Below are 14,533 nucleotides of genomic sequence, written 5' to 3'. Positions count from 1 at the left end.
CCTTCAAATGTTGCCTGATATAAAAGCCTTCACATGAATATTAAAGGTTTTTATTGGTCTTTGGTTTTTACAGTCAGTATAATCACACAGTCTAATCAGTTTTTGTCAAATTTTTATTTTACTTTAAACTAAAACACAAAAAGATATCATTAAAATCAGTTGACGTCTCAAACTACGATGGGAACTAACAATTGCCGTGTTGCTTTCTAGAGGGACATCTATTGTGAACGCACGCCATCGAGCGCATTTTCCATTTTCAACATTTGGATGTGTTTGTTTTTAAATGGTGATTAAATATATGTATCAAGATTTTTTTTTTAACCGAATGTCATTACTGTCAGATTTGGCCTAAATATTCCAATATTATTATTATTGTTGTACACCGTGAAGCTTTGTTACTGGTGCGTTTCATGTTGGATTTGCTATTTTGTTTCATTAGTTGCTTTGGTATTGTAGAGCGAAACGCATTGATATTTGGAAATAATCAACATTAAACCGGATACGTCTGTGTGGCGTTTAATGTCATGGCTTTAACGGTGGTAAGTCTGTTTATTGGTTCCATCAATGTAATCGCGTTTATGTAATGCGTTTTTATATAATGCGTTTTTATATAACTGTAACTTACAATGATTCTTCTTTGATTCTTCTATTGACCAGGACTTCCGGACTAAAGTTGATCAGTCATGCAGATACTCTGAAGAATTCGTCAATATTTATTATGACTGTATGGATAAAAAACGAAGGGTATGCACATTTAATTTTTGGGGTGGATCATTCAATTGAATATGCAATGAGTGAGATCCATTATATTTTAATCTGAATGGCTTCATTATGAAATATAATTGCTTTTAGCATTTGACGAGGCTGTATCTGGACAAAGCAACACTGGTGTGGAATGGCAATGCTGTCACAGGACAAGATGCTCTGGGTGAATTCTTTGAATCCCTCCCCTCCAGTGAATTTCAGGTCCACACTCTTGACTGCCAGCCTGTTCATGGTATGTAGGCTAGGCTTACAATATCAGTTATACTCTTTCACGTGATCTTAAATAATTTCTGAACACTTTCTCTTGTAGGTAATTAAAACTTAAACCCCATGTTTAATATGAACTAATAAGCATTTTACTTTTTTTGTTAATAGAGCATGCAACTCAAGGCCAAACCACATTGTTGGTGGTCACAGCTGGCTCCGTGAAGTTTGATGGAAACAAACAGAGATTTTTCAACCAGAATTTCTTATTAACTGCCCAAGCCTCCCCTAACAGTGACCAGCCTGTTTGGAAAATTGCAAGTGACTGTTTCCGCTTTCAAGACTGGGCAAACTGACTTTTTTTTTGTATAGCTTTATCTTTTGTAAACAAGAAGCAATTTATGTATGCATAATAAACAAAACCATGACACGAAGTAGAAAACCATTTTACTTTTCTAAGCATATATTAATACAGTGACCTACAATGAAAAACAATCCAAATAAATATTCATCAGAACACACCACAGGCAAATTCACATATTTCCAAAATTCAAACACTTTACCACTGTATAATCTTGTTTATGGACACTGAACCCTGAGGGCTGTGTGGGAAAATAATATTTAAAAGGGATGAAGTGACTGCTATTTGTTGGCTTAATGGCTAATAATTTAACAACTGCTAAAATCCCTGAAAAAATAGTGCAAATGACAAAATAATTATAAATAAACTTACAATGAACAGTTTTTTCTTCAGTCAAACATTTGGTACACCAAAATATTACAGTATCTATACAATCATACCTTTTCAGAAATAAATTAAACAAGGGTTAAATGAGTAAAATGCACATTTCTGACCAAATAAATTACAATGAGTGCAATGCTAATTGGTAAGGATTGTGGAGAGCAAAATTCATATGAATCCCAAAAATTTCCACTTAATGGAAAAAATATAGATGGCATATTAAGAGTTATTAGTAAATTAAACAGTTAATTTGTAACCAATATGAGAACTTGTGACATTAAAACAAATGGAAATTGGAAATACTTCCGTGACATGGTCAACATGAAAAAATTAAAACCATACAAAAAGATGATACAGCTGAAATGCAACCTTTACCTCTGTGGCTTAAAACATATCCTTCAAAGTGTTCCCTTCATTTAAGTTGTCAGTATACAGTAATAGCAACAAACCACTTTGTTTGTCCCGAGTCATTCTACTTAACAAATGTGCAAATTAGTAAAACAAAAAAACTCTGAACAAGTAAACGGCTAGTTAATCTTACCGACAACGAAAACCAAAATGTTATATAATTGTAACCGTTATGAAAGCACAAGCTCCTAGTGTACTAAGTGGATGAAGCACATAAATTCTTATGACCAATAGAGAATACTGAAGACAGTGACCAATCAGAAGGCACAAAACATCACTATACAGTATAAATTACTTGCCCCTAACATTAGGCAAAACTGCAATGACTTCACTTCAGCTAGCAATTTATGCTTTAAACATCTATTAAACTAAACAAATGTCCAGAGCAGATCAAGAATACATTTCAAACACAGTAAAAAAAAACGCAAGGTGAAGGCAGTATATCTCTGTTGTATGGTTGCAATCTTTTTACAAGTAAAGTGACTCCTTTGTTATACCGAAAGGAGAAATTGGTTATGTTGGACAAGCTGAATATTGACTCCATTGTAAACCATTTCACAGCAGAAAGACTACAGTGCTCCAAATGAAAATATCACATAACTTCTCTTAATTTATCAGGAATAAAAAAAAGTTCATTTTTCAGTCTTCAAAAATTTGTGTGCATTACACTAAGCAATGGCAGTGGTGAAACTGTTTCAAAGTTTTTTTTTAAACATTGATCAACAGCAATTTTGCAGGGTGAGGGCCTAATGGAGATGTCTTTGGCTGTGATAGAGGTCCTACTTGTGGCCATACATTCTTTCAATGTCGGTGAGATAGTGGTTCTTCAGCTCCTTCCTCTTCAATTTGAATGCATCCGTCACTAGGCCTGTTTCAGGGGTCCAAGGTTCCGGACTCAAATGGACCATGACTGGTATCTCAAAACGCTGGAGTTTAACTGGAATGATCAAAAAATCATGAGTCTAAATAATTTCATCATATCATTCATTCAGATAAACTGGCTCCTCAAATTGAACCCGATAAAGAAATGTTTCTATTGTCCAAATGTTCGTTTTGAATAAATGAAATTAATCTTGACTCTGAATTAAAAAAGCAGGCAAATACTAAATATCAAATTTTCTTTCAAGCACTTTAAAGATTATTGAATTATTTATTTTTTTAGTTTACGCCTTTTCCCTCCCAAAGCCGTCTCTGAAGTTCTTTATGCAATTTTCAGATGTTAAGCTGCTGTACTTTAACTTACTTGAATTTGCAACTTCTTTAATTGCTCTTAAAACTTCTCTCTCCATAACTGGATGATTGCAGATCTCTTCCCATGTGCCCTCGATGCCTTTCTGATGGGCAAGAGCTGTGAGTTGCTTTTGATTGGGAACAACAAAGCTGATAACATAGTTCTGATCACTGGTGGGCAGATAGAGAAGCGACAAATGAATTAATCTTCTGTTTTAAAAACACTCTTCATTAATTGAGTCACACTGGTCAAGCAAATTCAATCGTACAAACCTGTTAGCGTATGCGCAGATGTTGTCAATAAGAGGGCAGTTCTTCAGTGCCGACTCCACTTTTCCTAAAGACACATATTCGCCTGCCTGAAGTTTTACGAGGTCCTTCTTGCGATCTAGGCATTAGAAACAGAATATAAACATGTATATTTAACAAACACAAATACCAACAGATGTCCTACAAACACAAATGGCACAGTGTGAATCCAAACCAAACATACCAACAATCTGAAGACAACCATCAGGATGCATCTCTCCTATATCACCAGTGCAGAACCATCGCTGCCCTGCCTGATCCACATAAAAGTCCTCAGTTTTAGAAGCATCAATCCTGTAGTATCCCATGGTCACATTAGGACCACCGATGAGGATCTCACCACGTGGATGAGGCTTGTCATGCTTTGTGTAGCCACCTAAAAGAAAAGGCATTTTCTCAATTAAAAGCCTTTTCATCACATTGGTTAAAAAATGTAACTACATTACTATGCTAAACAAGTATACTGAGACTGTGTGCAAGCAAAGTCCATTAAAAGCAGTCGCACCATTTGAAGGCCATGTTTGCAATGCCACCAAGCAGTTATTTCTAAGATAAGTCATAACTTCTTGAATGGGGGAAGACAGATACCTCTAAATCTGACATTAATGGTACCACGACTTTCTTTTCAAATCACGATAATCTATAAAGCCCATCTTCTCTAGTCTTTATCGATTAATAGGGATGCTCCGATCAATGCCGATCTCCACTAATAATACGTTGCAGATCACTATTCTGAATCGGACAGCCGATCTTATTACAGCTATTTCGCGTACTACGGCTTTTGATCAGTAAGTCCTTATCGATCTAAAATCACTGTTAGTTTGAGTCGTTTATAACATGCAATTGAAAAAGCAACACTAGTCAAACATAATTATTAAACATATTCTTTATTATCATGAAAATACCTTGAAAAGGTTTGAAGAACAGAAATATAAATATATCCTTCAGCCATTTCATGGAGCTGCGTGTCATCATAGCTGCGTGTGTATTGTTCTTCGTCTACAGCATATTTTGAGTTTCTGCACGAGAGCGCCCCCTGGCTTTTGGATGTAGCGGCATTTCACCGTAATTCATTGAGAAACATAGCAAGCATTATCGGCCGATCGATCGGAGCATCCCTATCGATTAATGATTGGTTCTTACTAAAAAGTGGGACTTCGCTCACCAGAGCAGCCATATTGAGCATTGCATTCTCCCCCATTCATAGTAACTGCAGTGCCTAATCTTGCTATATTTATTATTTATGGTACAAGTCCTTGAGTCAGGGACACGCTGTGTTACGTTTTGTTGCTTCTTTATACTGTCGGTTTCATTTTTGTGTTTCATGAAGTTATCTAATTTTAGGATACTGTTTTGTCTCATTCTTAACTGGAAAACAGAACCTTATCATTGTAAACATTAGTATCTTTTAGGGGTAATTTCTTGTAAACTTGATTGTTTTAGTGAGATAATATCAGTGGATGGTGATCAGCTTGAAACACACTGGTATTCATAAGAATAAACAGCGCTAAGGGCACATATTATGCAAAATCCGTGACGTCACCCATAGGTTTCCGAAGATCGTTTTTACAGCTTAAAGTAGGCGTTGCCTGCCGTCGCTCTTTGTTTGTTAGCACATTGTAGCGCTAATGTGGCTGAAGATACTATTGTCTCAGATTTAATTTATTCACAGAAATCAGATCTATTATAACCAAAAGCGCTCATTGTCTGTTGGTGAGTGAAGAGCTGTAGCTCATTTACATTTAAAGGTACAGACATGAAAACAGCGTTGTTTTGCTCCCACCCAAATGGACATGCTATAAAAATGTCCTGTGGGGTATTTTGAGCTGAATTATCACAGACACATGCTAGAAACACCTGAAACTTATATTACATCTTGTAAAAGGGGCATAATTAGGGCTGCACGATGAATCATATTTTTATCATGATAACGATATGTGTGCCCCATGATTAATTAGTGAAAATCGGTGCAATAGGCTTTATGCCCAGCTGCACTACTTCCTGAACTTCAGCCAGCTCCTTGTTTCCTGTCTGCCATTATTGGACAAACTGATTAATCCAGGTGTGTCTGGTTATTGTTGTTGTGACTACTGAGGTCAGGCACACTTGGATTAATCAGTTTGTCCAATAATGGCAGACAGGAAACAAGGAGCTGGCTGAAGTTCAGGAAGTAATGCAGCTGGGCATAAAGCCAATTTATGTGAAAAGACCAAGCACAAAACAGACGGTCTAGAATCAAGCAATGTGTTTTGTTTGTTATGGGCGGAGTCAGAGTACACGGAACGGATGTTGGACAGCAGCCGACGTGAAGTCTGACGTGAGCAGCACGTGTTTTTTTTTGGCACCCATGTTAACAAGTCAAGGGCCAGGTATACCCTTTTCCATGCGCATGCATCAGCGCAGCTTTCAAAGTATACTCACCGCACCTAAGCGCGGATGGCCGTGTTCGACACGTAGCCTATGCGTATCATGTAAGTTAGCCAAGGACGTGTGTTCAATGATCACCGTGAGCAGCAAGAGGTTTAAAAAAAAGATTGCCACAAAGGCATTTCATAGGCTAGCAAACACATTATTTTTCTAAAATGTTTTGTTTCTATTTCAGTTTTACTCTAATTTGATTTCTAGGGATAATATGTGCCCTTTAATGCCTATATGGATTACCAACCTTCTGCCCAGTCTTTAAGTTTGATCTCACAGCAGATCAGAGGAGCTCCTACTCGTCCAGTGCTATAATCTGCAACTTCACAACAAAGCAACAGCTGTTGTTAGTTCTAATGATTATTTTACTTTATACCATACTATACATTATGGTTATACAAATTTTACAAACATTATAAGTAATAGTCTGAAAAATCAGAAATCTACTTTTACCATGGTAACGTTCAGCATGGTAAAGCTTTTGATGTCCCAAAAGACAACACTGAACTGTTAAAAGACACCTGAGATGTGTCAGGTTCCCTTTACCTTCAGTAATAGTTCCTGCTCCACAGGTCTCAGTAAGACCATAACCCTGACCAACAGGACAGCAGAAACAGATGTTCATGAAGCGCTGAGTGGCAGGAGACAGAGGAGCTCCTCCAGAGAGCATCATGCGCACATTGCCGCCCAGCAAAGCCCTCACTTTCTTAAATAGCCTAAAAAGAACAAAAGCATATATCACGACAACTGATAAGGAAATGTGATGAAATAAAAGCCAATTTTGGGTTTCTCTTACATATTGCAAAGGGGTGCATCATAACCCTTCTTGATCTGTTCAAGCTTGTAGTCGTAAGCCAGTTTAAACAGGGTCCTCTGCACACAGCTCATCTCTTGCACTTTACTCATGACATTTTTATTGATCCGGTCCATTATTTCCTGATAAAAAAAGAAAAATTATTATGTTCGTTCTTATGAAAAAAAGTAAACGAATATGCAAGGATACGATTTTTACGAAGTCAAACTTACAGGTACGGCAGCCATTAAGGAAGGTCTCAGCACAGAGCAGTCACCTTTACTTCCCTTCTTAATCTTGGTTGACTACACCGCAAAAAACAAGGCATTAGATGAATAGTCATCAAAGATTTGCTGTAATTTTGTTATTTATTAAACCCTAACCCATCTGGGTATAGGTGTGACACAAGCTTTAATAGGATTGATTTGTCTGATCCAATAATGAATAAAGTGCAATACCTGATCAGACAGGGTTTGTGGAGTGGAATAGCCAATCCTGCAGCCATAAGTCACACATGAAATCTCGGCAGTCATCTCTAGCACATGAGCCAGAGGAAGATAAGCGATATACGTGTCTTTCGGGCTGTAGGAACATACAAACACATACAGATTAGAGAAAAACTACTTTGCTGCATCTCATTATATTATATATTAATACTTTATTATATATAAATATATATATTTGTCTAACTTTAACCACAAGCTCTTTGTTTAACACCCCGCCCAACAAAGACATATCCACCACCTCGATGTGCAGAATGTGCAAATGATTTGCATGCAAAGGGTATTTGTGTATTTCCATTTGTTTACTGAGCATAGGGTTTTTATAGATACAGGTGTGGACTTTTGCACATGCTATTTAAATAGTATTATACACACCCCAAACCAGGTATCCTCTCACACTGGCCCGCCATCCCAGCGATAAGGTTACTGTGCATGATCATCACCCCTTTAGGTCTGCCAGTAGAGCCGCTGGTATACATTATAACAGCGAGGTCTGAAGGAACTGGCTTGACTATTTCTCTGCTCACTGTAATAGAAAAGCACACAGTTTTGATTCATGTTGATAGAGGTGGATCTTTCCTGCTACAGCTTAAATCAGATCAGTAATGTGTGGGTGAACTGTGGGCATGCTACAGGAGAGGGTTAACTTAATTAACATATTAATAAAATGTCGCTTAGTGTTTATTATGAAATATATACAGTATATTAAAACACAAGTAGGCCTATAGAAAGTGTGCTTACAGTTTTCTGGTTTAGCACCGAGCTGCTGCACAGAGTGCATGCTGTGGATCTGTATGTTTGGTGGATATCCCGTAGCGCTGATAGGCTTCTTGTCCACATAGATGATGTGCCTCAGATTGGGGATTTGAGGAAGAACGCCCTGGAAAATTACAATTTATTTAAAGTGAATATTATTTCATGTTATGCAATGCAAGTATCATTTTGGCCGAGCATGGAATGACGGCTTTCCTGCTTGTGTTGACATTTGAAACAGGAAGTTAGGGTTGGGAGATAACAGAACACAATTATTATTATTATTGGTTTTACGCTGATTGGTTGCATTTCATGATTATGCTTCTCCTGAACTTAGTTAAATAAACTTCATAAAGACACTGACTGTACATTTTAAAGAGCCACACAGATCCCAAATCGAAACTGACCTGTATTGGAGTGTGTCATGTAGCTGTCCATCAATGTAAACAATGTGCACAGTAGTTGAACCAAAAAAGTGCACGATTAATAAAGTTATTGGCTTCTAAAGTATTGAGTCAACTCTGTATCGCTAAAACGAGTCGTCATATGGATTGAATCTCTGCCTGTCTTTATCCACGTAATACCAACACTTGCATAATAATCTCTGCCCACAGCCTTGCCCGCGGGAGAAACGAAAACTATGACCAGGCAGCACACATAAACTTCAGCTAGTTAGTGTGTAAACATCATATCATGCTGTGTTTTCAGTTTGTGTTGTTTTCACTACCAAAGGATATAACTATATGAAGAATCTGTGGTTAAATTACTTTTTCAAGGAGGGATATACTAAACTTTTGTCTGTGAAGAATCTGTGGTTAAAATTACTTTTTCAAGGAGGGATATAGTAAACGTTTGGCTGTGAAGAATCAGTGGTTAAAATTACTTTTTCACGGAGGGTTTACTAGACGTTTGGCAATGAAAGAAGTACCCACTTTTTGGAACAACATGCGTCTCCTAACCACAACCTGTAAGTATGATTATAGCTACATACTTGCTTAAATGAGTGTAAAAATGTTCATGTCTGTCGTCGTTTTTATAACCTGGACTAATGATGAATGGTGTGTATTGATGTTGTTGTTTAAACTCTTAATATACTGTCAGAGAGTCACGTTAGCAAGTGGCTAACGCATGTTGCACTTACGGTTTTGCTATGACCCAGTTAGCTTACATAAATGCTTAAATGAGTGTAAAAACGTTAGTTTCTGTCGTCGTTTTATTGCTTGGAATAATGATGAATGATGTGTATTGATGTCGATAATGTCTTCTCAGTAAATCATGTTGGCACTAGGTCAATACGTTTTGCATTATTGTTGGTCAGTGCCACTAATCTGTGGTCTGTAGGGAGACTGTGTCAGTTGACCAATCAGAGCAGAGTAGGCTACTGAAAGGTGGGGTTTAGGCAGACTGAAGGGGATCTCACCCCAGACGCGCAGCTCAGCGCCGTTCTAAAAAAACCCGAAAACATTGTTTTCTATGAGTATACGCACACCGTGCCGCCCAGCTATGACTCAGAAAGTTGCTCAAATCCCTGTCACGCCACAGAGCGCCACTCACACAGTTTAATATTAAATAACATCATATTTGTCCCAAATCAATAACGATTAACATTGGCTGAGCTAACGTACATTAAGCATTTTGAAGTAGACGCTATCTGACGAAGTTCGCGCTATTTAATGTGCACTTCTGGTTTACGATACCTCCGAGTTGTCCTAGACGCGGCTCGAATCGACGCAGTGCTGAGGTCCAGTGTGCGACCCCTTTAGTCGTTGAACGGCTTCACACGAATCGTTTGGGGATCTCATAGAAATGGGGTAATTTTAAATTTATATTTTGAGAAAATTACAGTGTTGCATGCATTTTAACCTTTTGTCCAGGACTTATAAACAGTGATAGGATGCTTAAATTTTGCATCTTACTGGCTCTTTAACTGTATTGTCTGTATCTTCTAAAAGTTTGTCAATTAACATATAGAAGACGTCTCATTTAAAAAAAAATATATACCTATACAAACAATTTACCAACTAGTTAAAACTTTTTTCCAAAATTTCCAAGACTCACCTTTAGTGTAGTTTCGAGCAGTTCTGCACTGGTAACAAGGTGTGTGACACCACACTCGTTCAATCCAAATGCTACTGCATCTTCTCCAAGAGTAGCATAAAAGGTGACCACTAAACCAACAACACATCAAACAAAGTATTACAAAAGAAGAGACACAGTTATTAGTTTGTGATAAAGTAATATTAAATCAACACAAGACAATAATTTATTTAAAATGATTTAATCCTTTTCGGACATGAAAGCAAAGTGTGGCAAGTTGAAGTTAAAATAACGGGTGTGCTTACATGGGAAATTGCGTCTAAAGCAGGTCTGAGCAGTGATCATCCACTCCGCTCGTGTCTCGCAGAAAATAGCAATGGTGCTTTTTGGTTGCTGCCCGATTGCTGCCAGTCCACTCCCAAAATGAGTGATCTCAACATCCAGCTCATTGTAGGACAACCACTTATATTCACCAAGAATTAACTGCCAAAAAAAACACCTTGGGGTTAAAATAAATAATACTTCCTTTATGTTTTTTCTCCTTCCATCACCACATGTAACAACATAACATCATTATTGCTACATCCACACAAGGTTTCTGTGTCTTGTGACAAACTTTTGAATGAGAGTGATATAATTCAGCCAAATGTGGCATTGGATCAATTGGATCAGATCTCTTGCATTGTGACTTAAGTGTGAACAGTCAGGTCGAAATTCATGTGACTTTCCTGACAGATCACATTATTATTATTTTTCTTTAGGGTAGTGTCTGATATGCACACCTTTATGAAAATTAACCATGTTTTTGCAGTAATTGTGTTTTGTAATCACTGGCAAAACTATTACCATGGTTTAACTATAGTTATTTTTGTTTTAATTGTAGTAAAAAAAAAAATCATGGTTAATTTTCATGCAATGCCTTATCCCACAGACCAGCATTTGATATGGGCCATATTTAAAAAGTCATGTGACCAACCTTACTAAAAAAAATAACATGTCAGTAAAGTAGCTTGTCTTGCATTGTGAATGTAACTTTAAAGATCATATTTTTTAAAAGATATACCTTTTTGAAGACTTTCCCATTTGCTTGGGTCTCATTTTCTTCACTCAGAACTTCTCGAGTTCCCAAACAGTCCGCATTACCGAAACGCTCCACGGCATAGTCGAAAAGCTTATCAAGCGTATCTTTTCCTGGGAAGTCCACTGTTACCAGAGAATCGAAGTGATCCACAGATCGATAGGGCCCATCTGTCTGGTCTGCGGTAGACTTGGATTTGAGTCTCTTTGCTTGGACTTTCTTTTCTTGAGCTCCCGTTAGGAAATACCATGGCAGAAAACTTATAAGGGAGTACAGCCATACCAGTGCATGTACTGGAAACAGCAGAACGGTGCTTAGGTCCATGTTCAGACTCGCGTCTGTTGAAAAGGAGATTGGACGATGAAGGGACCAGGCCAAGGCTTAGATAAAGGAGGTGTGTTTGTCCGGCTGAAGGTCGTGGGGCCAAAGTTTAGAAAGATACTAAGAGAAGACTTACTCCAAAATCACAACCTGATGAAGAAAAACCCACAAATGGAATAAATATGACAATTGCTTTATTCAAGTACATGGAGAAACCACATATGTGACTATGTCTGAAAGGTTTGTATTCATTCAGATGCATTAATGAGACATGCATGGCTCATTCAAGGATGACCACATGATCCGAGGAAAGGCACATTTTTAGGCAATGAATAGTTTATATCTAGGTTGAAAGGCACTGTTTGATGTGGCAAACATCCTGCAATGCGGCCCTACCCTCAAGACAGGGCGGACTAAAGAACCAAAACCAAAACAAAGAGATAAAACTGTAATATTATCACATGCATAGATTTCAAAGATTTTTCAAATCAATTAAACTTATTTTAAACTTTATATTAGACATCTAGATGTGATCTATAAGAGGAAGTGAAAGTACATTACTTAAAATAGAGGAAGTATAAATGAATGCCACACAGCAGAAAGCTACTTCAGTTTTAACACTACGATTCAAAACCTGACCATAGAATTTGCATAGCTTTGCATCATGTTTCGTGGACATTGTTTATCACGTCAGATTCTTCCACGCACGAGCCCTTCCTGCCAGTAAAGACAGATAACTGCAGTGAATGTTGCAATAGCAGATCTAAAGAGCAAACAGCTGACTGCTAAAGGTTAAAGCAGGACACACACTACAGTACAGAGGCCACAGACAGACAATGACTCAAGAGCAACAGATAAGCATCTATTCTATGTTAGTTTAGTTTGTTATCTCGCTCACATTGTTTAGGTTGACAACATACTGGTCTACAGGCGATCATGTTATGTCATGATCAATACTGGTGAAACAGCATTTGATGTTGACACAACCAACAGCTTATGTTCATGATTCGGCCAAACAAGTTTCCTATTCAAATGTAGAGAAGATAATCAATGCCGGCAATTGTATCAGATGCCAATATCGTTGGGTGATGGCAAAATAATACAGCTTGCACAAATAAGGTTTGTAAAAATAGATTAATAAAAAGTATAAAATATATATGTACTATTATATATTATTATAGTATATATACATACATACATATCCTGAAATTTTACCAATACACCATTATTAAACAATCATCCACATACCTTCACAAGTGGAACAATGATAGCATCACATAAGTTAAAACTGTATCTTGTGATATCATTACGCTTATATGATCTAATTAGGAGACAAAGGTTAATGCTGACTAGCTCGACTGTTAAATGATGAGTTGAATCCAGCACAAAGGTAACGCTTGCTCTGAACTCTTAAATCTCACTTCAGAGTGGTCAGTGAACAGAGACAGCCAATGACAACAATCCTTACGGCTCACCCCACTCGCTGACCACATCTTCAGCAGGTGCACACACTGCGTACCGGACACAATTGATTGGATCGTGAAACTGATCTTATTATCTCTGTAGCATTTCTTGTTATATTTATCTTCATAAAAAGGTCACTTTGGCCTCAGTGGACGAGCTGACCTAAAGGTTCATGTCAAAAAGTACTTCAAAGACATGCATTGTTTTCAGAACAAACAAGACTGCTATTGCGTGTCTACAGTGACATTACAATGACTATGAATGTACACAGTACATAGATGAATCTGCCATGTAAAATATGGTAAACAAAAAGGTAATATTTTGACATGAAATATAAAAAATCCTTAAGATTATATAGTAAAACTTTAGTAACCATGCTTATTGATTTACATTTGTATAACCATCGTTTTAATACTAATAATACCATAGTAAATGTGTGGTTATTATTTATAATTACTGTAGTAAAACAATGGTTCATTTTGTAATGGTTTGAGATTAGATAAAACACATGTATTGTTACATTTTATATGTATTGTACAACAACAAATAAAACAGGATGTGTAAAAACGTGGTGTGCTGTCCAGTTACATCATTTTTGGGGTACGTCTATGGTAGATGGTTGTGTATGATTTGAAAATGATCTATAATGATCAACGTAAGGCATTTTCATCCATTATAACTTTTCAGTCAGGAAGTGTGATCATGTTAAAGCGAGGGAAGATGATGACGATGTTAGAGTTCTTTGTGAGATGCTCACGTCAAACGCAGCATCATCATCCTCCTCGTCAAGACAGCGTGCCACGACATGCTGTTACCATACTCAAATCAATTCGTTCTTTACGTTATTTTAAACATTTATTAAATATCATAAAAAAGTGATTCAAATCGATCAATTACATCTCATATTCAGATCGCATGATAACGTGCGTTGGCTGTTTTATGAAAGCCAGCTACCCCTCGACAAAGTTGTCGACCAGAATATTTTTAAAACAAGGTCCTGTTTACATTTTATTAACGGAGTAAGATTACAGTAGTAGTTGGTAAGAATAAGATGCTCAATCGTTTAGTATCTTACCTCATGTGCCGGGATCCTGTTCACGCTCCCCGCTGCCAAACCGTTTCCGAAATGACCGACAGTTACCTTAAGTGTGTGCTGTTGCACCCGGAAATAATGCGTCATCTGACTCCATCTTTTTCAGCCAATGAGCGTTCAGTTCAGGTTCAGATGAGTAAAAAAACGCATCATTGACCTCATGCTGTTTAATCTTGCTGAGGCCAGTGCAGATGTGATTGAAATAACAATAATAATATCGCGCAATAACAACATCTGTAGTTTTCCAAATAAACACTATTTTGTTTATTTTTGTTTAGTTTGAGGAAAATGTAATTATCAAGTATTAAGTTATTTTAAGCTTATTGTAAAAAAAAATCAAATAATAAACTAGACCGTGACATGAAAAGACCCTGACGACCAGTCACGTGGTTAGTCATTCAGGATGCTGCGGTCC

The 14,533-nt window shown here is 37.2% G+C and overlaps 2 protein-coding genes across 4 annotated transcripts; one reads left to right on the top strand and one right to left on the bottom strand.

Moving 5' to 3' along the window:
• The first annotated feature begins 43 nt into the window (after positions 1 to 43).
• nxt2 (nuclear transport factor 2-like export factor 2) lies at positions 44 to 1,414 on the top strand. Of its 3 annotated transcripts, none has more exons than XM_055178021.2 (5): positions 44 to 286; positions 457 to 539; positions 658 to 744; positions 853 to 997; positions 1,141 to 1,414. In XM_055178021.2, exons 2-5 carry the CDS (start codon positions 525 to 527, stop codon positions 1,323 to 1,325), a joined length of 432 nt encoding a protein of 143 aa, XP_055033996.1. In that variant the 5' UTR covers positions 44 to 286; positions 457 to 524; the 3' UTR covers positions 1,326 to 1,414. The 3 variants fall into 3 exon arrangements, with proteins under 3 accessions (XP_055033996.1, XP_055033995.1, XP_055033994.1); XM_055178020.2 differs by having other exon boundaries at positions 440 to 539; XM_055178019.2 differs by lacking the exon at positions 44 to 286 and having other exon boundaries at positions 310 to 539.
• Positions 1,398 to 14,256, bottom strand: acsl4a (acyl-CoA synthetase long chain family member 4a). The gene is made up of 15 exons (XM_055178017.2): positions 14,101 to 14,256; positions 11,226 to 11,711; positions 10,468 to 10,645; positions 10,184 to 10,293; positions 8,114 to 8,252; positions 7,748 to 7,898; positions 7,328 to 7,451; positions 7,103 to 7,174; positions 6,873 to 7,012; positions 6,623 to 6,792; positions 6,324 to 6,398; positions 3,843 to 4,034; positions 3,623 to 3,737; positions 3,363 to 3,520; positions 1,398 to 3,056 (listed from the first exon to the last, which is right to left on the bottom strand). The coding sequence occupies exons 2-15, from the start codon at positions 11,562 to 11,564 to the stop codon at positions 2,899 to 2,901; spliced, it is 2,121 nt and encodes a 706-aa protein (XP_055033992.2). The 5' UTR covers positions 11,565 to 11,711; positions 14,101 to 14,256; the 3' UTR covers positions 1,398 to 2,898.
• Between the last annotated feature and the right edge of the window lie 277 nt (positions 14,257 to 14,533).

This window comes from Misgurnus anguillicaudatus, chromosome 16, assembly GCF_027580225.2.
Source record: "Misgurnus anguillicaudatus chromosome 16, ASM2758022v2, whole genome shotgun sequence".
NCBI classification, from domain to species: Eukaryota; Metazoa; Chordata; class Actinopteri; order Cypriniformes; family Cobitidae; genus Misgurnus; species Misgurnus anguillicaudatus.
This window is presented reverse-complemented; position numbering and strand designations above follow the sequence as displayed.